The following is a 25,810-nucleotide window of genomic DNA, read 5'->3' on the forward strand; positions in this document are numbered from 1 at the left end:
GATGGGCAGTAAATGGTCCAAGAAAGGTATGCCAAGGTTTTGATAAAAATTAAATAATCAGGTAAGTGACCAAAATTGTGCTTTGACAGTGTGTGAAGGTAAAGATCGTTTGGAGGTGTGTGGAATGCTGAGGGTCTAAGAACTGGATGTAATAGCGCAGGCTGAAGGGGGAGGTTCAGTGGGGTGGGTTAGTGGTGCTACTAGATTCCAAGAGGATTTGTTGAAACTAGGGAAGAACTGGGCATTTGAGTCAGAATCAAAATGTTATACCTGGAAATTTCCTCAAAGATCCTGCTGCTTTTTCTTTTCTTTCTTTTTTTTTTTTGCAGTACGCGGGCCTCTCACTGCTGTGGCCTCCCCCGCTGCGGAGCACAGGCTCTGGACGCACAGGCCCAGCGGCCACAGCTCACGGGCCCAGCCGCTCCGCGGCACGTGGAATCCTCCCGGACCGGGGCACGAACCCGTGTCCCCTGCATCAGCAGGCGGACTCTCAACCACTGCACCACCAGGGAAGCCCAGATCCTGCCTCTTATTTGTTGGTTTGTTACTGACAAAGATGACGATGTTCCTGAGGAACTCAACACAAACACCAGGTGGTGTCAACTTACCACAGGCCACAAGTCTGCCCTTGACTGAAGGGCTTCAGAATTGTTTTCTCAAGGTGATCAATTCATCCCAAAGGTAAATGGTGGAACAAGAATTCTCTCCACAGCTTCCCTCCCCTCCTCAGTTTTTATCATGGTCATGGAGCCCCTTACACTTGCTCTGGTTTTTCTGTGAGGCTTGGCTTTTAAGCTGTGTCCTCAAGAACACACTGGAATTGAGCCTAAGCCACCCACAGACACCCCAGTGAAAGGAGAACTGCCCTGAAGTGAAAAGAGACTGGGCTCCTGCTGAGGGACATCTCCAAGCAGATAATCCTAAGCCAACCAAGGAAGCAGCCTTAGCACAACTCCTCTAGAAGCAACCAGTTACCTTACCATTGTGAAGGGTCTTACAGAGCTTCAAGACTTTGTCCAGAGCCCACCTCAAAGTAGTCTTGGATCCAAACATAAATATGCCCCACTTACACTTGTGGGGTGCGGGGCAGAAGTTAAGGTGAGATTGACCGTGAACTTCCACCCGCCCATCAGTGCTGACACTTCAGCTTCAGAAAGTGGCCTACGAGCTCCTTAGTATGTTATTATCTGGCTCAATGACGAAGATGCTGGAGAGGGGAGAGTGACTAGCAATAAACACAAGAGAAGAGTCTCAGGAAGGAGCTTGGGCTTTTATGAGTAGAGAAGGAAGGAAACCTAGCCATTTCCAAACCTACCTGAACAGACACATAAATGATGCCAAGAGGGATGATGACGATGATGAAGACTGGAGTGGCCAGGCAGATCATGACCAGGGTGCTGATGATGCCCAGGAAGCACAAAATCCAGCTGCGCAAAGACATGGGGAGGGTGTCATCCACCGTGGAGATATCCTAGGGACACATAAGGAGAGATGGTGTGCTAATGAATTCCTATGACATTTTACATCTCGGTTCCAGCAGCGAATCTGCTCAGTCACATCAGAATGCAAATAACTATATGTCCAGGGTTGAAAGAAAAAAAGAAATCCTCACCAGCTATTAGTTCTATGCAGATTAATTTTGACCCTTACCTGGCACAGATTCTCCATCTTTCCTTCCTCCACCCCCTCCTTTATCTCCTCTTAAGGGCTCAGTCATCAGCTCCAGAGGACCCTAGGTATAATTCTCCTTTATGGTCTGAGCCACCTCCTCCGCAAAACATACTGTATAATTAATGACAGTTTCCTTTTTCATGCAGAAGCAGTTAGCAAAATATGACTGTTGCCTAAGTAACTCACAGTAAGATCTCTGTGTTTTTTTCGGAAGATTATATATATATATATATATATATAACAACAGTGGAAAAGAGTGTGCAACATTTGCAAAATTCCTGTGAGAAATCTCCCCATCCAAAATTGTGTACTTTTTTAGGTTCCATTTAAGAGCAGAAAGCCCATTTAAGTTGTCTCCAGTGACATCATGCCCACCATCTTCGTTCCACAGGAAGGTGACAAGTGGGGGCCTGCCCGCTTTTGAAGCAGTCACCATGTCCCCAGAACCTGCCTGTGGGCTGGGAGCTAGACTTTCTGTGTCTGCTCCAAGACCAAACAAATAAGGGCTCAGAGCTCCTCAGACATTTTTTTAAAAATGTGCACCCTCTTCTACAAACAGAAGACTGAAAATTCTGTTGGTGATAGTTGAATATTATTCAGAATTGTCTGGTTTCCTCTGTTCTTGAAATTTCCCCCTTATGTTCATTAAGAATCAACGACTTTGGTCTGGCCCATGGAAGAGAGCCATCTATATGATCTATAGCATTTACTGAGCATCCCAATGCCTAGTACAGTCCTTGGCTCATAGAAGGTACTCAATATATGTTGAATGAATGAATGCTAAGGGTCCCAGAATCTTCAGTCGATGGAGAACCCCATTAAAATTATAGGATTCCACAGTCCAGACCTTGTTTACTTATTTTTAAAGCATCAAAGATGGGAGATTCAGGGATGGAGGTGGCAACCAAGCAAAGCATTGTCCTGCTATCTCTTTTATTCACTGTCACACTAGTGATAGTGCTTTTACTTGTGTTTTTCCCTCTGCAGAACAATCCTTCACATCCTGCTTCTGCCACTCACCCATCCCCTACCCCCACCATCTCCCTGGCTAACTTCTATGAGTTAAGTCCCTCCTTTTCTGACATTTCCCACCCTCAATCACCCAGGTTGAGCTGGTATCTCTTTTCTCTGTCACTCTTTTGTACTCCAAGAATGCCACTGTACACATAGTTGTTACTGGTTTTCCTATATCCTATCATAATCCTTTACTTCCTTGGCCGTCCCCCTCACTAGATGGTGAGCTACTTAAAGGGAAAGAGTTGTTCATCCCTGTAACCCCAGGATCCTTAGGACCTCACACAAGGTGTTCAAGAAATATCTGCGTGCTGAGTGGACCAAAAAACTGGAACTGCCCAGTGTTGCCTAGGGACACATGAGAATTCTTTCCCTGTCAGAAATAAAAAGATCCTCAGCATATAAACACGTCTTACAACCCTTGAGATACTTACGCCAGCAAACCTGTTCACTATCCGGCCAGTGGGTGTTGTGTCAAAAAAACTCATGGGTACTCGAAGGATATTGTTCAGCAGCTGCTTGTGAAGAATGCTTGCTGCGTGGACGGAACCATAGACACTCCAGAGATTTGCTATGAGCACAAATATACCTGGAAATGGAACCAGTTTAGTCAGCACCGTGCACAGGGATCCCTGAAGACTTGTGCAGGACATAATAGCAAATTTGTCATGAGTCCAGGCAAAGGACATGGACCTGACAGAGCGTCTCAGAGATGGCTGCCGTAGCCGTCACACATACCTTGTGCTAATCCCAGAGCTCCATAGACACCAACTCTCAGGTCCCTCTGAGAGGCTGGATAGTTGGTGCTATTGAAGGTTTTAGAGTCACGGGTCCAAGCACTGAGCCAGAGGTTCGATCCAATAAAAGACACGGAATGGAGCACAAACCCAAAGATAATGAAGAATATCGAACACCATCCTATTGCTTGTAGGTATTTCAGGTAGATGGAGAACTTCACCTGCAAAGCCCCCACCTCAATATTAGTAGAGTTCCTAGCGGCTTTTGGTGAGGAATTACCTAGAATACCAATCATAGGGGGAGTACAGTCCTTTGGAAAGTGGAGAGCCGGTGGCAAAATTTGGTAGTCTGTGATCACATTTCTGTACTGGGCCAGCATGATAATAATGCTGAAATATAATGCAGGGTAAATAACCATCAGATTATTAATGAGCTTCTAGATGCAATTAAGAGGAAAAGATATAAAAACAGAGCGGGACAGATAAGGCTATACCACAGACCTTGGAATTTGTTTTATTAATGTTTAAGTTAAGATCTTAAATTTAAGAACTTGGTTTTAAGTTTTATTAATTTGAATTGTGTGCTATGAGCTTGATACATTGGTGTTCTCTGGCTCCCAGAATTGCATCTCAAAGCATTTTTGTTTTTACCACATATCAGAATGGAATCAAACACTCATGAAGTGTAGTATGAGGATATTCACAGGGAACATGTCATTCTTCATGGAAGTACAATTTGATAAAAAGCCCAGAGCCTCTGCTAACATTTCAATGATAAATTTAAAGACTGGCAAAGCACACAAGACATATCCCTCTGTAGATATGTAGTCAAGTCATCAAACTTAAAAATGTTCAAATCCCAAGCCTTATATCACCTCTAATGGTACTTTTTACTGTGGTGTTTACCTTTCCAGTTTGTATGAATTCCTTCTTAATTAGTTTTTGCCCTTTCACTGGTTCTTCCTCCTCCTTCAGGATATTCACATTCCGAGTTTTCAAGTCTTTTAAGGGCTTCAGACGCCTGCTACTGGACCTAGAACTGAGAGATTGAGAGGGGAAGCTTTCCTGAGCATGTAGATGCATCCCAAGGGTCTTCTTGCAAGCAGGTGTCACAGTAGCTCTGCTCACATCAAAGTGCATTTCAGAGCAGATGGTCATGGGGGAAACACCACCCCAACCCTCCTCCACATGCACAGAAACAAAAGAAGAGCTGGGAGCATCCATGTGGACACTCAGAAAAAGTCCACAGAGAAAAAGAGAATGATAAAATGGAACTATGTAAGTGATGGGGGATGCCAGCTGAATATATGACCAACCTGCGACTAAATGTTCGATGAAGACTGTTCTCTCTTTTCATGGACAAGGAGGCCACATCTTCAGGGATTTCCTCCACACTGGGCATCAGCCCATAGTCATCTTCTTCACTGTCCTCATTGACTAGGAGACACATCAAAGGTTAGGGAGATTGCTGCATAGAGCTGTCATAGCCCTATGAACAAGAAGAAAAGTCTTTTCTGATCTTGTTGGTCTTAATAAGAGATCCCAGATGTACACACAGGTTGGAATCTTTTACTCCAGAAATACTGTTTATTAGGACATCTCATTGAAAAATACCAGGATAAAGGAGAGGTGAGTTAATATTCCACTGGAAGAGAAATGGTCAAAAAGGAGAAGAATATTCCCAGAAGCTTGTAAGTTCCTTTGGAGCAGGAAAGAACTTTTAAGGATTACAGTAGACAAACAGAAGTGTCATAATCCCCAGAAATGTCTAAAAAGGTGAGTGTAAATTTAAAATGTTCTGCTTGAAATTCAAATAATTTGAGAAATTTTATTAATTTCAAGCGTTTTAAAAAACATATCCTGAAAATAAAAGGTAAAACAGCTTGGTCTGTGAAAATGGTAGAGTTACGACCTCCAGAAATTGGTACCTCTGTAAAAGCAGTGAGCATACTAGCCAAAAAATGTCAAAATCAAATTTTCCGTAACTTTGAAATTAACCAAAGGCTTGCCACAATCCAAGGAGTATTTATTTAAGAAAAATAGCTAAATCTCAGAAAGAAAAGTAAGTTTTGTAATAGTTTAATTTACCCTATTCCTATTCCCCTCTCCTTAGATCTGCTGTAGCCTAGAAAACCAACAGCCACACATTCATTGTAACCATGAAAATCACCAGCCTAGCAGCTGCTGGAAGGAACAGACTGGGTTCAGAACATGCTCAAAACCTTACTTCTGGAGAAGTGTCATTATTTGACCTGTCTGGCAGTTCCCTGGAAAACTCCATTCACAGGGCTTGTCTTTATAGAACCTGACTTGGAGTTGGCTCTAACAACCAGCAGTAGTTGTTTAACATCACAGCTGCCTGAGGCGGTGATAACAGTTGGAGCAAAGGAGAAACTGACCAAGAACTTAAGAGGAAAAAAAACCTGGGGAATAAGATATCCATAGGGAGCTTTGATATCTTCAATATATTCCTGGCAATCGAGAATGTCATACACATGTGTAGGGTTGCACACATGCCAACCCAAGAAAAACTTGAGAATGTCCTATTCTCTTACCCCTGGCTTACCTTCAGACTCTGTGCAAGCAGGGGAAAAAGGCTGAGGCAGAACTATAAACTGCCTGCTGGCATGTTAAACAGACATGTCCACCCCCACCCCCCATCCCCACAGAGCCCCTCAGCAAAGGCTGAGTGACGTATCGGTTCCAGGCACTTGAGGAAATCTCTGTCCAATCGTTAATCTGACCACTAAGCCAACCAAGCAGGGACTTCTATGGCCACATGAGACAAAGAAAGTAGACTTAACAGAATCAGTTCAGGAAACTAAACAGGAGGAACAACAAAAGCAAACCCTGGTTGAGGATGGAGGGGAGAGAGATCATATTTCCAGAATTGTTATGCTATTTAAAATGACCGGTTTTCAGTAATCAAGACAGTATGGTACTGGCACAAAAACAGAAATATAGATCAATGGAACAGGATAGAAAGCCCAGAGATAAACCCAGGCACATATGGTCACCTTATTTTTGATAAAGGAGGCAAGAATATACAGTGGAGAAAAGACAGCCTCTTCAATAAGTGGTGCTGGGAAAACTGGACAGCTACGTGTAAAAGAATTAGAACACTTCCAAACACCATACACAAAAATAAACTCAAAATGGATGAAAGACCTAAATGTAAGGCCAGACACTATAAAACCCTTAGAGGAAAACATAGGCAGAACACTCTATGACATAAATCACAGCAAGATCCTTTTTGACCCACCTCCTACAGAAATGGAAATAAAAACAAAAATAAACAAATGGGACCTAATGAAACTTAAAAGCTTTTGCACAGCAAAGGAGACCATAAAAAAGACGAAAAGACAACCCTCAGAATGGGAGAAAATATTTGCAAACGAAGCAACTGACAGAGGATTAATTTCCAACATTTACAAGCAGGTCATGCAGTTCAATATCAAAAAAAAACCCAAACCAAAAATGGGCAGAAGACCTAGACAGACATTTCTCCAAAGAAGATATACAGACTGCCAACAAACACATGAAAGAATGCTCAACATCTCTAATCATTAGAGAAATACAAATCAAAATCACAATGAGGTGTCACCTCACACCAGTCAGAATGGCCATCATCAAAAAATCTACAAACAATAAATGCTGGAGAGGGTGTGGAGAAAAGGGAACCCCTCTTGCACTGTTGGTGGGAAGGTAAATTGATACAACCACTATGGAGAACAGTATGGAGTTTCCTTAAAAAACTAAAAATAGAACTACCATATGACACAGCAATCCCACTACTGGGCATATACCCTGAGAAAACCATAATTCAAAAAGAGACATGTACCACAGTGTTCATTGCAGCTCTATTTACAATAGTCAGGACCTGGAAGCAACCTAAGTGTCCATCGACAGACGAATGGATAAAGAAGATGTGGCACATATATACAATGGAATATTACTCAGCCATAAAAAGAAACAAAATTGAGTTATTTGTAGTGAGGTGGATGGACCTAGAGTCTGTCATACAGAGTGAAGTAAGTCAGAAAGAGAAAAATAAATACCGTATGCTAACATATATATGGAATCTAAAAGAAAAAAATGGCTGTGAAGAACCTAGGGGCAGGACAGGAATAAAGACACAGACGTAGAGAATGGACTTGAGGACACAGGGAGGGGGAAGGGTAAGATGGGATGAAGTGAGAGAGTGGCGTGGACTTATACATACTACCAAATGTGAAATAGATAGCTAGTGAGAAGCAGCCACATAGCACAGGGAGATCAGCTCAGTGCTTTGTGACCACCTAGAGGGGTGGGATAGGGAGAGTGGGAGGGAGTCACAAGAGAGAGGACATACGGGGATATATGTATATGTATAGCTGATTCACTTTGTTATAAAGCAGAAACTAACACACCATTGTAAAGCAATTATACTCCAATAAAGATGTTCAAAAGAAAAAGATGTTTTCAACAAAAAATTATGAGACATACAAGGAATCAGGAAAGTATGGGACTGTACACAGGAAAAGAGCAGTCAAAAGAAACTGTACTCAAGGAAGCACAGATGTTGGACTTACCAAAGACTTAAATCAGCTATGATAAATATATTCAAAGAACAACAGGAAACCATGTCTAAGGATCTAAAGAAAAGTTCTCACCAAATAGAGAACATCTCTATTAGGCCCATTAGCATGGGCCCCTGATCCAATGTCTGATGTCCTTGTAAAAAGGGGAAATTTGGACACTAATGCACATAAGGTATAACACCATGTGAAGATGAAGGCAGAGATTGATATGAAGGATGCCAGTGAATGCCAGCAACCACCAGAAGCTAGGAGAAAGACCTGGAATAGATCCTTCCCTATTGCCTTCAGAAGGAACCAATCTTACTGACACCTTGATTTTGGACTTCTAGCCTCTAGAACTGTGAGACAATACATTTCTGTTGTTTAAGACACCCAATTTGTAGTGTTTTGTTATGGCAGCTAATTAAGAAATACACAGAGCCAATGTTGATACAGGTAACCTTTGCCCTCCTGACCTTCCCTTTATTCTACCGTCTTGTAGTCTGTACCTTGAGCCCCAGAGCCGACACAACAGCATGCCAGGCAGTGGGGCTTATACAACTTCTCAGAAATGCCCTATCTATGTTTCCCAGAGCAAGGGTTTAATGAGCTGTTTTGCAAACTGTCTTTTGTACACAAAAGATAGGATTTTTCAAAGGGGCTGTCTACCCATGGGGGTTTATAAACAGAACTTAGAAACTCAGAAGATCAAATCAGAAAAAGTTTAGAATTAGAAGGAGAAAACTGTCCAGGTTGTGGTGATGTGGTTGACTGAGCAGTAACTCAGGGGTATCCAGCATCAGACACTACCCTTTGCTGGAGATCTTCAGTCCCCAAGCAGGTACTTTTTGTTTTCTCCAGGCCTGTCCTGGAGCACATAAAGACTGATGGAAAGCTCTGACCCCTTCCTTTCTGTTGGAATCCCTGCCCCACTTTCCTGGGCTGGGCCCCAGTCCCTATAGCCCACACCATCGTATTCTTTGTTCCCGCCCTGTCCCACCAATGCTTACAGACTTCTTGGTTTAGGCTTTTCTTTCTGACTCTTGTGGTTTTAAACCATCACATGTCCTGACCTCAAGGCCTGACTGTGATCCCACTTGCAGGCTGTGTAGTTACTGCCTCTTCTGATTGACTTTCGGAATGCCCCTGTACCCTCCAGATCTTGCTTTCTCAGTCCTGACCTCCTGCTGATAATTGCTACCTGAAGCAGATACCCAGAACCATGCACAGGACTACTGCTGGCAGGTTCTTGAGAAGGACCCCAGAGACCAGGGCTAATCAGCGACCCCAGTGGTAGTGGTATTGGGTAGGGGCTATTCCTGTGGCACACTGTGAGACTATGCAACTGCCATGATTTTTTTTCTGGTTCAGAACACCCAGTGGCTTTTGGTGTATTCGTCAAATCCCTTTGTTAGGGCGTATCAACAATTCAGCAGTACATTATTAGTACCAGGTATTACAAAGCTGTCCAGGAAGTGGTTCATCATGAATTTGGGTAGATGGGGTGGAATATGTGACTTGAGTCAATAGAAGCAGGGCATTCCCTAAAAGGGGGCCCCTTGTGCCACTGGTGTCTCTTCCACAAGGGCTAATCACCCCAAATCTCCAGTCATCCTCTAGAGAGTGCCCTTTGATTGCATGTCAGAGACCAGATGAGCAGGATTATCCCCCAGTTTGGCTGAGATATAAAGTTTCTATGTTTGTGTTTCTTTACAGAGACACAAAACACAGAAAGAACAGATATTGGGTCTCTGGATAATTTATTTCCAATTTAGTTCACTGGATACTGAACAGTTCAGGAGGTAAATAGTGGTGGTTTACTACTTCTACCCCTTCCCTACCCAAGTTCCATCCTGTTCCAATCCTCTTTACATACCTGTGGGCTCGTCTTTAGGACCCGTCTGTTTTATGAATGTCTTCAGATTCTTAGCAAACAATCCTTTCTTGGCCAACAGAGTGCTGTAGGATCCCTTCTCCACGATGATGCCATTCCCCAAAACCACAATCTCATCCACTTGGGGAAGAAAGTGAATGCTGTGTGTCACCAAGAGTCGAGTCTGTAAAAATAACAGTAAGTTGTGCTGACTACCCTGTGTCCACCATGTTCCTTAGCTTACTAAGGAAAAGGAAAAACAGAGTCACTGTGGGGCTTTCCTTCAAAATGTGGCCCTGACCACTTGATCTCTTACTTCCTCTTTACTTCCCAGCACCTCATCCTAAAACCTGACCCCATGTGTAAGATGAGACTCCTGTCATCATGGATATATTCACAGTTATTTTCCTGTAGTGACAATGAGGTTTGCCCCGCACACGTTTTCCTCCAGCTTCCTGGTAGCCAAGAGTTGGGCTTAGGGATGTCACTTGAGGTCAAGGGCTATCAGTATAATTGAGGCATGCAAAACTAACTGCCCCCCCACTAAACAGGTAACTGATATAACAGGAACTGCCCAGATTAGTTTAGTATGTTAGAATCATTATAGGGCAAGAAATTGTGTCTTTGGCCCAGGCCCTCCCTGGCGTGGAAGACTTGGCATCCCTTGTATTCTTGTCTATTTATGGACTACATTGACTACTGAAACAGATTCCACTCAAAGAAAGATAAACACTCACAGATCAGTAATGAGACTCAGATAGGGTCTAGGGGGTTGAGATGGGCCTCTAGAGAGACAGCCCAAGCCCACTGCCTCTGCTCCCTACTTCACAGCCCCACAGACACTAGGTTGCTCTTATCAGGAAGACTTGGGAGATGCTCATCCTTTGAGTCTCAGCTCAAAGCCAGCTCTTCCGGTAGCCTTTCCTGAATCCCCAGGCAAGAATTGGGTATTCCTCCAGTGTTTCCATGGTAGTTTGTATATTCTGCCATTAAAAATGATTCTTGTATTATAATATTATTGCTTGCTTTTTGGTTTGTCTACCAATTCGATTGTAAGTTACTTGAGAGCAGGGATGAGACCTTTTCATCAGTGCGCCCAGTCTTTGCAATGAACCAGGCCCAGGGTGGGTATTCAGTTCATGAATGAATGGAGCCAATTAGCCTTATGGACAGAAGTCAGGACCAGGCATAGGAGGGAGAGTGAGTTCCTGTGGACTCACTGACCCAAGAGAGAGGCAAAAGGCCTCAGTGGGACAGCAGCCCAGTCAACCCTGCCACCCTCTGACTGGCAGCATTCAAAAAACCTTGAAGGGAAAAGGCCAAACACAGATGGAGTGCTGACAGCCCTCACACTAGACTTGCTACTGGTGAGAAGCATACTCAAACCCTCAAGGGGCGCTGGGCTCTGTCAGCCCCTCTCGCATTCAGCCTACTGTGCTAACTTGCCTATGGTAAGGAAAGCCTATGACCAGCTCCAGTGACTTGCTCTGGCCACTTTATCTGTACTATCTCACAGGGGCATTGCAAGAATCAAATGAGACAATGCAATCAAAGTGCTTGGCACAGGCCTGCGACATAATGAATACCCAAAACATATAGGCTTATTTCTATATTCAGATTGAGTCATCCTTTCCAGGCATAGTGCTCCAACATCCTGCAAGAGTTCCAGGAAAGTGCCTTCTTAGAGTAGAGCTCTAATACTTGCAGGATGACCTGTGTCCCAGCAAGGTAAATTGTTGGGTCCTCTGGCATGTTTTCTGACACCAACCGATTCTGAGTGTCCAACAGTTCAATTCTGACACCAGCTACCCAGAAACCCACAGCTACCCAGAGCCCACAAGACTGCCCTGACTTCTAATGCTAGCCGAAAGTCTTGGATCCCACCCATACTTCTGACCAACTAGCTGTAAATTGAGGATTTCCATGGCCCCCTCCTCAGGTCTGATAATTTGCCAGAATGGCTCATAGACGCCAGGAAAATACTTTACTTACTGTTTACCAGTTTATTACAAAGGATACAACTCAGGAACAGTGAAATGGAAGAGATGCATAGGGTAAGGTTTCGGGGGTGGGGTGCTTGTGCAGAATTTCCATCTCTCACCAGGTGTGCCACCTTCCCAGCACCTTAATGTTCTCAGCAATCTAGAAGCTCTCTGAATCTCCTTATTCAAGAATTTTTATAACACAGTCTCAAGCCCATCCTCCTCTCCCCAGAAATTGGTATGTGGGGCTGAAAGTTCCAATCCTCCCATCACTTGGTCTTTCTGAGGAACAGCCTTGTCCAGAGGCTATCTAGGGGCCCCTCCATAAGTCACTCATTAGCATAAACTCAGGTGTGATCTAAAGGGGCTCATTGTGAATAACAAAAGACATTCTTAGTATCACTCAGGAAATTCTAAGGGTTAGGAGCTCTGTGCCAGGACCTAGTGAAAAAGACCAAATATAGTTCTTATTATACCACAGATCTCAAAGGACTTTTTATCATAATTAATCATCCTAAAAGGCTCAATGTTGGAGCCAGAGAATAAGACTCAAATTAGCCAGTTCCCACATAAGCTATGATCTCAAGATGGGAGCCCTCACCAAATCATCTCCTGGGGGACCAGTCTGACACTGTATCTCCCCAGCAGCCCAGGGGGAAGGTAAATAAGGAAATCTGCTTCAGTACCCAGCAGTCCTAGGAGATGTGTTCCCCTCCTCACGTCTTCATCACTTTAAATAATTTCTCACCTTGCCTTTCAACAGGCCATTGGGACCCAAGACCTTATTAAAAATATGTTTTCCCACATGAGCATCCACAGCAGATAGGGGGTCATCCAGAATATAGATGTCTGAATTTTGATAGGTAGCTCTGGCCAGGCTGATCCGCTGCTTCTGACCCCCACTGAGATTTATACCCTGAAGAAGAAAATAATTTCTATTAAGTACTGAAACTGAGTCCCACTAAAATTCCTCTGCATAGATTCCTCTGCTGAATCTATGATTAACATCTCTATCCAAAACTTCATGACCTTTCTTCTCCCATACCTGTTCCCCTCAAGGGAGTATAAAAGGAAAGGGGGGATTGAAACCAAGCAGGACACTGGAGGGCCCTCCTGTGTACAAAAACCCCTGTGTCCCCCCTTTCTTATTTGTAGAAAAAAACTTTAGTCTCCTAGGCCTTCCCTGAGTTCCAAGGAGCAGACTCAAGCCGTTACTAACTAGGGAAGTGAGGGAATGCAGAAACAAAGGAAAAGCAGTCAAGAAACAATAGTTCAACTATAAAACAGAGTCCTACCTCCTCTTCAACGGGTATATGTAACAATTAGATGCATATTATTGAACTATTCTACAGAAACTAAGATTCTAACCCAGGTGGAGGATGGTTACTACATGTTGACCACAAGCACTTAGCCCCAGACTGTTTGGAACCAGAAGGTTGATGATTAAGATTCCTGAAACATCACCCTGCCACTTTACCACCAACCAATCAGAAGGAAGTCTACAAGCTGCAACCCTCACCCCAAATGTTGCCTTTTAAAACCATTCCTGGGGAATTCCCTGGTGGTCCAGTGGTTAAGAATCTGTCTTGCCAACATTAAACACACCAACATTCGAATTATAGGGGTCTCAGAAGAAGAAAAAAAAGGGACCGAGAAAATATTTGAAGAGATTATACTTGAAAATTTTCCTAATATGGGAAAGGAAATAGTCAATCAAGTCCAGGAAGTGCAGAGAGTCCCATACAAGATAAATCCAAGGAGAAACATGCCAAGACACATATTAATCAAACTATCAAACTTAAATACAAAGAAAAAATATTAAAAGCAGCAAGGGAAAAGCAACAAATAACATACAAGGGAATCTCCATAAGGTTAACAGCTGATCTTTCAGCAGAAACTCTGCAAGCCAAAAGGGAGTGGCAGGACATATTTAAAGTGATGAAGGGGAAAAAACCTACAACCAAGATTACTCTACCTGGCAAGGATAACATTCAGATTCGACCGAGAAATTAAAACATTTACAGACAAGCAAAAGCTAAGAGAATTTAGCACCACCAAACCAGCTTTACAACAAATGCTAAAGGAACTTATCTACGCAGGAAACACAAGAGAAGGAAAAGACCTACAATAACAAACCCAAAACAATTAAGTAAATGGTAATAGGGACATGCATATCGATAACTACCTTAAATGTAAATGGATTAAATGCTCCAATCAAAAGTCAGAGACTGGCTGAATGGATACAAAAACAAGACCCATATATATGCTGTCTACAAGAGACCCACTTCAGACCTAGGGACACATACAGACTAAAAGTGAGGGGACGACAATGTTCATTGCAGCACTATTTACAATAACCAGGACATGGAAGCAATCTAAGTGTCCATCGACAGATGAATGGATAAAGAAGATGTGGTACATATATACAATGGAATATTACTCAGCCATAAAAAGAAACAAAATTGAGTTATTTGTATTGAGGTGGATGGACCTAGAGTCTCTCATACAGAGTGAAGTAAGTCAGAAAAAGAAAAACAAATACCATATGCTAACACATATATATGAAATCTAAAAACAATGGTTCTGAAGAACCTAGGGACAGAACACAAATAAAGATGCAGACATAGAGAATGGACTTGAGGACACGGGGAGGGGGAAGGGTAAGCTGTGACAAAGTGAGAGAGTGGCATGGACATATATACACTACCAAATGTAAAACTGATAGCTAGTGGAAAGCAGCCACATAGCACAGGGAAATCAGCTTGGTGCTTTGTGACCACCTGGAGGGGTGGGATAGGGAGGGTGGGAGGGAGGGAGATGCAAGAGAGAAGAGATATGGGAACATATGTATATCTAAAATTGATTCACTTTGTTATAAAGCAGAAACTAACACACCACTGTAAAGCAATTATACCCAAATAAAGCTGTTAAATAAACAAATAAAACAAAAATAAAAAAAGATGTGGCACACATATACAATGGAATATTACTCAGCCATAAAAAGAAACGAAATTGAGTTATTTGTAGTGAGGTGGATGGACCTAGAGTCTCTCATATAGAGTGAAGCAAGTCAGAAAGAGAAAAACAAATACCATATGCTAACACATAAATATGGAATCTAAAAAAAATGGTTTTGAAGAACCAAGGGGCAGGACACAAATAAAGATGCAGACATAGAGAATGGACTTGAGGACACAGGGAGAGAGAAGGGTAAGCTGTGACAAAGTGAGAGAGTGGCATGGACATATACACACTACCAAATGTAAAATTGATAGCTAGTGGAAAGCAGCCACATAGCACAGGGAGATCAGCTTGGTGCTTTGTGACCACCTAGAGGGGTGGGATAGGGAGGGTGGGAGGGAGACACAAGAGGGAGGAGATATGGGCATATATGTATATGTATAGCTGATTCACTTTGTTATAAAGCAGAAACTACCATACCATTGTAGAGCAACTATACTCCAATAAAGATATTCAAAAAAAAAAAAGTGAGGGGATGGAAAAAGATATTCCATGCAAATGGAAATCAAAAGAGAGCTGGAGTAGCAATTCTCATATCAGACAAATAGACTTTAAAATAAAGACTATTACAAGAGACAAAGAAGGACACTACATAATGATCACGGAATCGATCCAAGAAGAAGATATAACAATTGTAAATATTTATGTACCCAACATAGGAGGACCTCAATACATAAGGCAACTGCTAACAGCCGTAAAAGGGGAAATAGACAGTAACACATTCATAGTAGGGGACTTTAACACCCCACTTTCATCAATGGACAGATCATCCAACATGAAAAGAAATAAGGAAACACAAGCTTTAAAAGATACATTAAACAAGATGGACTTAATTGATATTTATAGGACTTTCCATCCAAAAACAACAGAATACACTTTCTTCTCAAGTGCTCATGGAACATTCTCCAGGATAGATCATATCTTGGGTCACAAATCAAGCCTTGGTAAATTTAAGAAAATTGAAATCGTATCAGGTATCTTTTCTGACCACAATGCTATGAGACTAGATATCAATTACAGGAAAAAATCTGTAGAAATACAAACACATGGAGGCTAAACAATACACTACTAAATAACCAAGAGATCACTGAAGAAATCAAAGAGGAAATCAAAAAATACCTAGAAACAAATGACAATGAAAACACAATGACTCAAAACCTATGGGATGCAGCAAGAGCAGTTCTAAGAGGGAAGTTTATAGCAATACAGCCCTACCTCAAGAAACAAGAAACATCTCAAATAAACAACCTAACCTTATACCTAAAGCAATTAGGGAAAGAAGAACAAGAAAACCCTCAAAGTTAGCAGAAGGAAAGAAATCAAAGATCAGATCAGAAATAAAAAGAAATGAAGGAAATAATAGCAAAGATCAATAGAACTAAAAGCTGGTTTTTTGAGAAGATAAACAAAATTGATAAACCATTAGCCAGACTCATCAAGAAAAAAAGGGAGAAGACTCAAATCAATAGAATCAGAAATGAAAAAGGAGAAGTAACAACTGACACTGCAGAAATACAAAGGATCATGAGAAACTGCTATAAGTAACTATATGCCAATAAAATGGGCAACCTGGAAATGGACAAATTCTTAGAAAAGCACAACTTCCTGAGACTGAACCAGGAAGAAATAGAAAATATAAACAGACTGATCACAAGCACTGAAATTGAAACTGTAATTAAAAATCTTCCAACAAACAGAAGTCCAGGACCAGACGGATTAACAGGCAAATTCTATCAAACATTTAGAAAGGAGTTAACACCTATCCTTCTCAAACTCTTCCAAAATATAGCAGAGGGAAGAATACTCCCAAACTCATTCTACGAGGCCACCATCACCCTGATACCAAAACCAGACAAAGATGTCACAAAGAAAGAAAACTACAGGCTGATGTCATTGATGAACACAGATGCGAAAATCCTCAACAAAATACTATCAAACAGAATCCAGCAGCACATTAAAAGGATCATACACCATGATCAAGTGGGGTTTATCCAAGGAATGCAAGAATACTTCAATATATGTAAATCAATCAATGTGGCAAACCATATTAACAAACTGAAGGAGAAAAACCATATGATCATCTCAATAGATGTAGAAAAAGCTTTCGACTAAATTCAACACCCATTTATGATAAAAACCCTGCAGAAAGTAGGCATAGAGGGAACTTACGTCAACATAATACAGGCCATATATAACAAACCTACAGCCAACATCATTCTCAATGGTGAAAAGCTGAAACCATTTCCTCTAAGATCAGGAACAAGACAAGGCTGTCCACTCTCACCACTAATATTCAACATAGTTTTGGAAGTTTTAGCCACAGCAATCAGAGAAGAAAAAGAAATAAAAGGAATCCAAATCGGAAAAGAAGAAGTAAAGCTGTCACTGTTTGCAGATAACATGATACTATACATAGAGAATCCTAAAGATGCTACCAGAAAACTACTAGAGCTAATCACTGAATTTGGTAAAGTAGCAGGATACAAAATTAATGCACAGAAATCTCACGCGTTCCTATACACTAATGATGAAAAATCTGAAAGTGAAATTAAGAAAACACTCCCATTTACCATTGCAATAAAAAGAATAAAATATCTAGGAATAAACCTACCTAAGGAGACAAAAGACCTGTATGCAGAAAATTATAAGACACTGATGAAAGAAATTAAAGATGATACAAATAGATGGAGAGATATACCATGTTCTTAGATTGGAAGAATCAACATTGTGAAAATGACTCTACTACCCAAAGCAATCTACAGATTCAATGCAATCCCTATCAAACTACCACTGGCATTTTTCACAGAACTAGAACAAAAAATTTCACAATTTGTATGGAAACACAAAAGACCCCGAATAGCCAAAGCAATCTTGAGAATGAAAAATGGAGCCAGAGGAATCAGGCTCCCTGACTTCAGACTATACTACAAAGCTACAGTAATCAAGACAGTATGGTACTGGCACAAAAACAGAAATATACATCAATGGAACAGAATAGAAAGCCCAGAGATACACCCACACACATATGGTCACCTTATCTTTGATAAAGGAGGCAGGAATGTACAGTGGAGAAAGGACAGCCTCTTCAATAAGTGGTGCTGGCAAAACTGGACAGGTACATGTAAAAGTATGAGATTAGAACACTCCCTAACACCATACATAAAAATAAACTCAAAATGGATTTATGACCTAAATGTAAGGCCAGAAGGTATCAAACTCTTAGAGGAAAACATAGAACAGAACACTCTATGACATAAATCACAGCAAGAACCTTTTTGACCCACCTCCTAGAGAAATGGAAATAAAACCAAAAATAAACAAATGGGACCTAGTGAAACTTGAAAGCTTTTGCACAGCAAGGGAAACCATAAACAAGACCAAAAGACAACCCTCAGGATGCGAGAAAATATTTGCAAATGAAGCAACTGACAAAGGACTAATCTCCAAAATTTACAAGCAGCTCATGCAGCTCAATAACAAAAAAACAAACAACCCAATCCAAAAATGGGCAGAAGACCTAGATAGACATTTCTCCAAAGAAGATATACAGACTGCCAACAAACACATGAAAGAACGCTCAACATCATTAATCATTAGAGAAATGCAAATCAAAACTACAATGAGATATCATCTCACACCAGTCAGAATGGCCATCATCAAAAAATTTAGAAACAATAAATGCTGGAGAGGGTGTGGAGAAAAGGGAACACTCTTGCACTGCTGGTGGGAATGTGAATTGGTTCAGCCACTATGGAGAACAGTATGGAGGTTCCTTAAAAAACTACAAATAGAACTACCATATGACCCAGCAATCCCACTACTGGGCATATACGCTGAGAAAGCCATAATTCAAAAAGTCATGTACCAAAATGTTCATTGCAGCTCTATTTACAATAGCCTGGAGATGGAAACAACCTAAGTGCCCATCATCGGATGAATGGATAAAGAAGATGTGGCACATATATACAATGGAATATTACTCAGCCATAAAAAGAAACGAAATTGAGCTATTTGTAATGAGGTGGAAAGACCTAGAGTCTGTCATACAGAGTGAAGTAAGTCAGAAAGAGAAAGACAAATATCATATGCTAACACATATATATGGAATTTAAGAAAAAAATGTCATGAAGAACCTAGGGATAAGACAGGAATAAAGACCCAGATCTACTGGAGAACGGACTTGAGGATATGGGGAGGGAGAAGGGTGAGCTGTGACAGGGCGAGAGAGAGGCATGGACATATATACACTAACAAACGTAAGGTAGATAGCTAGTGGGAAGCAGCCACATGGCACAGGGTTATCAGCTCGGTGCTTTGTGACCGCCTGGAGGGGTGGGATAGGGAGGGTGGGAGGGAGGGAGACGCAAGAGGGAAGAGATATGGGAACATATGTATAACTGATTCACTGTGTTATAAAGCAAAAACTAACACAACATTGTAAAGCAATTATACCCCAATAAAGATGTTAAAAAATAAATAAATAAAAATAGAACTACCATATGACCCAGCAATCCCACTACTGGGCATATACCCTGAGAAAACCATAATTCAAAAAGAGTCATGTACCACAATATTCATTGCAGCTTTATTTACAATAGCCACGACGTGGAAGCAACCTAAGTGTCCATCGACAGATGAATGGATAAAGAAGATGTGGCACATATATACAATGGAATATTACTCAGCCATAAAATAATGAAATTGAGTTATTTGTAGTGAGGTGGATGGACCTAGAGTCTGTCATACTGAGTGAAGTAAGTCAGAAAGAGAAAAACAAATACCGTATGGTAACACATATATATGGAATCTAAAACAAGTGGTTCTGAAGAACATAGGGGCAGGATAGGAATAAAGACGCAGACATAGAGAATGAACTTGAGGACACGGGGAGGGCGAAAGTAAGCTGGGACGAAGTTAGAGAGTGGTATGGACATATATACACTACCAAATGTAAAATAGATAGCTAGTGGGAAACAGCCACATCAGCTCAGTGCTTTGTGACCACCTAGAAGGCTGGGATAGGGAGGGTGGGAGGGAGATGCATGAGGGAGGAGATATGGGGATAGATGTGTATGTATAGCTGATTCTCTTTGTTATAAAGCAGAAAGTAACACACCATTGTAAAGCAATTATACTGCAATAAAGATGTTAAAAGAAAAAAAAGCTTCTATTGCAATGCAGGGGACACCAGTTCGATCCTTGTTTGGGGAACTAAGATCCCACATGCTGCGGGAAAATTAAGCCCATGTGCCACAGCTAAAGAGCCCATGTGCCACAATTACAGAGCTCATATGCTCTGGATCCCATATGCCGCAACTAGAGAGAAGCCTGCACACGCACCACAACGAGGTGAAGAGCCCATGCGCCACAACAAAAGATCACACATGCCACAACTAACACCCAACACAGCCAATAAATACATAAATATTTAAAATATTTAAAAATAATAATTTTAAAAAATTTTAAAATAATAATAAAAAAAACATTCCCTGAAAGCTATTGAGGAGTTTGGGTCTTTTGAGCATGAGCTGACGATTCTCCTTGCTGGGCCCTGCAATAAACACTGTACTTTCATTCACCACAACGCAACGTCAGTAGATTGGCTGTGCTGTGTGGTGGGCAGCCAGACCCAAGTTCAGTTCAGTAACACAAGTTCCTTTATACAAATAAATATCTTTGATTCAAATAAATAACTTTAGGCCCAATAATTAAAAGCATGGCCAACTTACCATTTTATATCATATAATTTACTTATTTTGTTGTTGTTGTTGCTTCTTCCCCATGAGAATGTAGAGCTATATCAGGGTAGATTTCCTCTGTTTGTGGATGTAACTCCAGCACTTAAAATAGTATGTGGCACATAGTAGGTACTCAATAAAAATATGCTGAATTAATGAACAAAATCATTCTAGAGCTATATCTTCACTAGTCTTCTAACATCTCAAGATCTTTCCCCCAAAAACTGCTATATTCATGTTTAGTAATGGGGAAAGAGTATAAAAACATCCCAAATATGTAGTAATCAGGGATTTCTAAACAAATTATACTATATTCATATAATTCAAAACAGTCATTAAAAATTAATTTTTAAGAAAGGCATTTGACAACATGAGAAAATAATATACTCTAAATTTCTATGTGTTCAAAGCAGATTATTAGAACCATACTCTGGTCCTCACTGGTATACAGAAGTAGAGTCAGGACAACTAGGCTCTGGTCTGCCTCTGGCCCTCCACCTGTGAGGTCAAATTTGGGTCAGCTGCTTCTTAGTTAACCTCTCAGGTCCTAGCCTCATCATCTCTCCTTTAGGTTACACAGTTCCTATATTTGCTTCTAGGTACAAAATTTTAAATTTCTGAGTTATTTGCACAAAATATTGTGCAAACTCATGTTTTCTGGTGTTTGTTCCAGGCTTGACCATCAAAATTGATCAACTATTTTACTGTCATGTACTTCTTCATCACCCTTACTCTTTTCCTTCATTATTTCTTCACCCTTCAAGGCCCCTTGGTGTCCCAAGTACCTTCTCTCCAATCTCAGCCAGATCTCCCCCAGGCAGCACTTCCAAGTCGGGGAAGAGGGCACAGGCCTCCAGAACTTGCTGGTATTTCTTTTCATCCAACTCTGACCCAAAAAGGATGTTGTCCTTTATGGTGCCGTTCTGGATCCAGGACTGCTGCGGGACATAGGCTACAGTGCCCTAGGATGGGAAGGGTCAGACCATATGACAGTTTTGTTCCTCTGGAAATGCAGTGTTGAAGGAGGGGGTGGCAGGAGTTGGGAGGAACAAATGGAATGTAGATTTTTTAAAAATGTCAGGCTGACTGAGCAATTGATATTTATAAAGGTGCATGTATTTATTGCACCATCCAGGGAGAAAGATTCAATATCCTATGCATCATTTGAAGTCTCCTTTTTTGGACTATCACTCTCTAGCCATGATCCAAAAAATGGAGGATGACTGCACGTGCTGCTTCTAGAACAGGCTTTTAGTCAGACCCCAAAGAGTTTACTAGGACCAAAAGAGGGCCAACACTGATGGGGGAATGGTGTAGACAACATCTTAGGAAGCAAGAACTAAGAGATTGAAATTTGGGTACCAGACTGATGCACAAAACAGATCGTGTCAAATGAGAGATGGAGCCTGATAAACACCTGTGGGACAAACCCAGTTATGAGTTAGCAAGAAAAAGCTTCTTGAAAGGAGTTAGGAGGCAGAGTTAAATCTGTAGAGTCTGCTCTGCTATACTGCATGTTTATTTAATGCAAATTATCTCATTAGTAATCAGTAAATCAGGGAATAATGTCAGTATAATGTGGAAGAAGTGTTGGTTCTTAAAATTTTTCCAAGCATGTCAGTGTAAAGCAATTAGGGGCAAGCTTTCTTATAATTAAGAAGAAAGGCTTAGCAATATATGAAGATCTTAAGAAAAGCTAAAAATCTACAGACGTGTCTCTTTTTGGTGCGAGTAGTGGCTGGTTAAATGATTCCAAATACCTGTAATTTCCCCTAAATTTAGCTCTCTGGGGAAGCTGAGAGTACTGATGGAGATGCCATGAAAACATTTCTTCTCTATTTAAAAAAATTATAATTGACGACATCTATACTCTATGTCATGTTTTTGTACGGAAGCAAGTGCCCTCAAACACCCAGCTCTCGGGCTTCCCTGGTGGCGCAGTGGTTGAGAGTCCGCCTGCCGATGCAGGGGACGCGGGTTCGTGCCCCGGTCCGCGAAGATCCCGCATGCCGCGGAGCGGCTGGGTCCGTGAGCCATGGCCGCTGAGCCTGCGCGTCCGGAGCCTGTGCTCCGCAACGGGAGAGGCCACGACAGTGAGAGGCCCGCGTACCGCCAAAAAAAAAAAAAAAAAAAAAAAAACCCAGCTCTCAAAAGAAGAGGTGAGAGGCCCAGAACTAATTGTGAAGCTGAGTGTAATTGTCAGTGTAGATTTTACAGTGCTACTGTTTTTTTTAGTTTGTTTTTTGCGGTACGCGGGCCTCTCACTGTCGTGGCCTCTCCCGTTGCGGAGCACAGGCTCCGGACGCGCAGGCTCAGCGGCCATGGCTCACGGACCCAGCCGCTCCGCGGCATGCGGGATCTTCGCGGACCGGGGCACGAACCCGCGTCCCCTGCATCGGCAGGCGGACTCTCAACCACTGCGCCACCAGGGAAGCCCAGTGCTACTGTTTTAATTGTTATCGCTGTTGTTGTTTTTGTTGCTACCCTGTTTACAAAGTTACATATGTTTTTAATGATCTGTTGCAACTCTTTCCCCCAGGTCCTATTATTTTTATTGTACAGTTTCGCAGAACGTGAGGTTTTCAGAAACACAGATATAGAATTACCTATACTTTGATAGAAGACATCTCTGTTCAAGTTTTCAAACTTTAGTATGCATATGAGAATCACCTGGGGAGCTCATTAAAAATGCAGGTTTTTAGAATCTACCCCAGAGTATGATTATATATGTGGGGTGGGGCAAAGAATCTACCATTTCTCCACGACCTCACCTACAGCAACATGACAGGAGTAGTTATCAGATTCTAGTTCATTCTCCCAATGAGAAGGCAGCGCCAAGAGACCACATTTGAGTGTCAGAAGTCTTCTCCTTGGCATTCCTTCTCACCTTGACCGTGATGTGCCCGTGGACATTTTCCATTTCTCCCAGCATGGCTGACATCAAGGAGGATTTCCCAGAGCCCACAGTGCCCACCACAGCCACCAGTTGGCCTGGCATAATGTCTAGGTTCACGCTGAAAGACAGAAGTGCACTTGAAAGAGAAGGGCGTGTGGAGGGGTGTTATTCAGGAGAAGTTCAAGCCACTTCTCAGACGCTCCATAGGAAGTCTGATTATTAGGAGATTTTCCCTCAAGATTGGAAAATTTGTCTTGCATATACAATACTCCAAAGTATTTCTCTAATGATTTTTTTTCTGCTCTAAGAGTTTCGAGAGTAAGTCTTCATATATAAGTTGTTTGTGCCAAATGTGAGTTTCCACTGGAAAAATTATTTTAGAACCAACGTGGTACCACTGAACAAGACCCTATTGGTTCAAGTCCCAACTCTGCCACTGCCGAGCTGTGTGATCTTGGAGGGCCACTTCTCCTGGACTCTCGTTTCTAAACTAATGGGGTTGGACAAGATTAATGTATCCCAAAGTTGGCCATTCAATGAGAATAACCATTCAATAAAACACTTGCTGAAAGCACAGATTCCCTGCTCCCCTCCCCCGGAGATCTGGCTGAGTCTGACTGGGGAGGGGCCCACACTGGGCCAGGCTCCTGGAAACTCTCTGTTCTGGCCCTATTATTTGAGTCCCTAGAACATTAGGAACATGGGGAACTTGTTCACAGGCTTTCTGAACCTGCCCCTTGAGCTGGACTCCTTCCAGACTTATCCTACTAGCAAAGTGGGAGCTATGTCCACTCTACTCTCTGCAAAGTGAGGCCTTCAGGTTGGGAAGGTTCAGAGGTGGGGCTTCTTGCCTGACACATGCTGGGCAAGCTCCAGAGTCCATGTTAAAGGATCTAGAAATAGGAGAGAAATGTGGAAAGTTCTGGGTGTAGCAGGGAGATGATCAGGTATACTCAGTTGTGAAGAAAATATCTGGCCTGCTTGGGCTCCCGGTGTGCTCTGTGGTGCTGTGCTCAGTGGCTGAGTTGGCCGTACCAGTACATACAGTGCTTAAGGAACACATTACATGCAGCAATGTGGCAAGAAAGGGTTGGCTTAAGGCAGGGGAATGTGAGAATGGGTTATGTAGATGAAAAATTCCAGATCTGAAGTTGATTATAGAGGCAGCTCCCAACAACCACTCTGGGCAAAGAAGGCAGATTTTTCTTGATTACTATTCTTAAGTGAATAAATGAACTTAAATTGAGTTCAGGTTCTTGTGTGTATCCACTACCATACCCAGAGACCTAGGCTACCTGCCAACCCTGCACTACCTCCATCCAGTCTGGAGAATAAATGTCTTCATAGGCTCTCAGCTGGACGCGCACTGTCCCACAGTAGGAAAGCAGGGTAGCAGATGTAGTTACAGGGACAGGGGCTCAGGATCTTTGCTGTCAGTTCATCCCTCCAAGAGTTTAGCCTGCACTAGTCTCTAACTGAACACATGCACATAGCTCGTTTCCCCATGTATTATATTACATGGAATTTTTCAATAACAAGACTGGCAAGGAGAATCCTAAAAAACAGCAAGAGGAAAAGGAGGCAACTCACTCTTGGATTGTGACTTCCGAATTGTGGTCCCAGGTAAAGGATGCCTCAGAAAACTGCACAGCTTTGTCTGTTGAGAAAAAGTCCCCTCTTTAAGTCAGATGTAGGTCCCCACATGTCTGTCTGCCCTTTCTCAGCCTTCAGGTGTCCCTCACTGCTTCCTCCAGCAGAGCCCAAGATTGCCTCTGTCAGGTGCTGACTCCTGAGCTGACAAGAGGCAGATGAAAGGTCCTGGGATGATACCAAGAGTTGCCTGCATACGGTGTCTTTTTTTTACTTAGGAGTCCCAAGCCTGTTGGTAGCCCAGATTCTTGATCTACAGACAGTCTGGGTACATTCCCAGGTCCTCTGTTGCCTAGTCCCGTATAAATTCCACTTCTGAATATAAACTCAGCCATTCCCTGCCCTGGATTCCAGACCCACTGCTCCTTCTGGCTGTGATGCCCCCCAGTCCTTAAACCTTTAGAACTTGTGTGTTCTTTCACTCCAGCCTGTCTTCCCAATTCCACATGCTTGGCTCCATTCTGACTTGTTTTCTAGATCCTTTGCAGGATTCCCTGCTTATCCTCAGAATAGCTGCCCCAGCTTAGCTTGGCAATCTGGCTAAGCCATCTGTTCTAAATGAAAGCATAATTTAAGTAATAATGGTATGGATACTGTGCAAATATAGGTGCAAGGTAAGTCCCCTAGCTTTCCCTTTCCATCAGTTTCTTGCTGCAAAGTACTGGTGCC

General features: G+C 42.1%; 1 protein-coding gene across 5 annotated transcripts in view; it reads right to left on the reverse strand.

The window, feature by feature from the left end:
* ABCC2 (ATP binding cassette subfamily C member 2) overlaps window positions 1–25,810 on the reverse strand; it is an 89,041-nt gene that overhangs the window by 37,329 nt on the left and 25,902 nt on the right. For all 5 annotated transcript variants that reach the window (XR_009522405.1, XM_060034274.1, XM_060034273.1 and 2 more), the window contains 10 exons: window positions 25,082–25,148; window positions 23,483–23,609; window positions 21,381–21,557; window positions 12,585–12,752; window positions 9,858–10,038; window positions 4,739–4,859; window positions 4,329–4,461; window positions 3,424–3,643; window positions 3,120–3,274; window positions 1,316–1,471 (listed from right to left, as the gene is read on the reverse strand). Coding sequence is in view for 4 of the 5 variants with exons in the window: in XM_060034274.1 (XP_059890257.1) it covers window positions 1,316–1,471; window positions 3,120–3,274; window positions 3,424–3,643; window positions 4,329–4,461; window positions 4,739–4,859; window positions 9,858–10,038; window positions 12,585–12,752; window positions 21,381–21,557; window positions 23,483–23,609; window positions 25,082–25,148 (1,505 nt within the window). In the remaining variant the exon portion in view is untranslated. The remainder of the gene's footprint in view (window positions 1–1,315; window positions 1,472–3,119; window positions 3,275–3,423; window positions 3,644–4,328; window positions 4,462–4,738; window positions 4,860–9,857; window positions 10,039–12,584; window positions 12,753–21,380; window positions 21,558–23,482; window positions 23,610–25,081; window positions 25,149–25,810) is intronic.

The sequence above is a fragment of the Delphinus delphis genome, chromosome 16, assembly GCF_949987515.2.
Source record: "Delphinus delphis chromosome 16, mDelDel1.2, whole genome shotgun sequence".
In the NCBI taxonomy this organism is placed as follows: domain Eukaryota; kingdom Metazoa; phylum Chordata; class Mammalia; order Artiodactyla; family Delphinidae; genus Delphinus; species Delphinus delphis.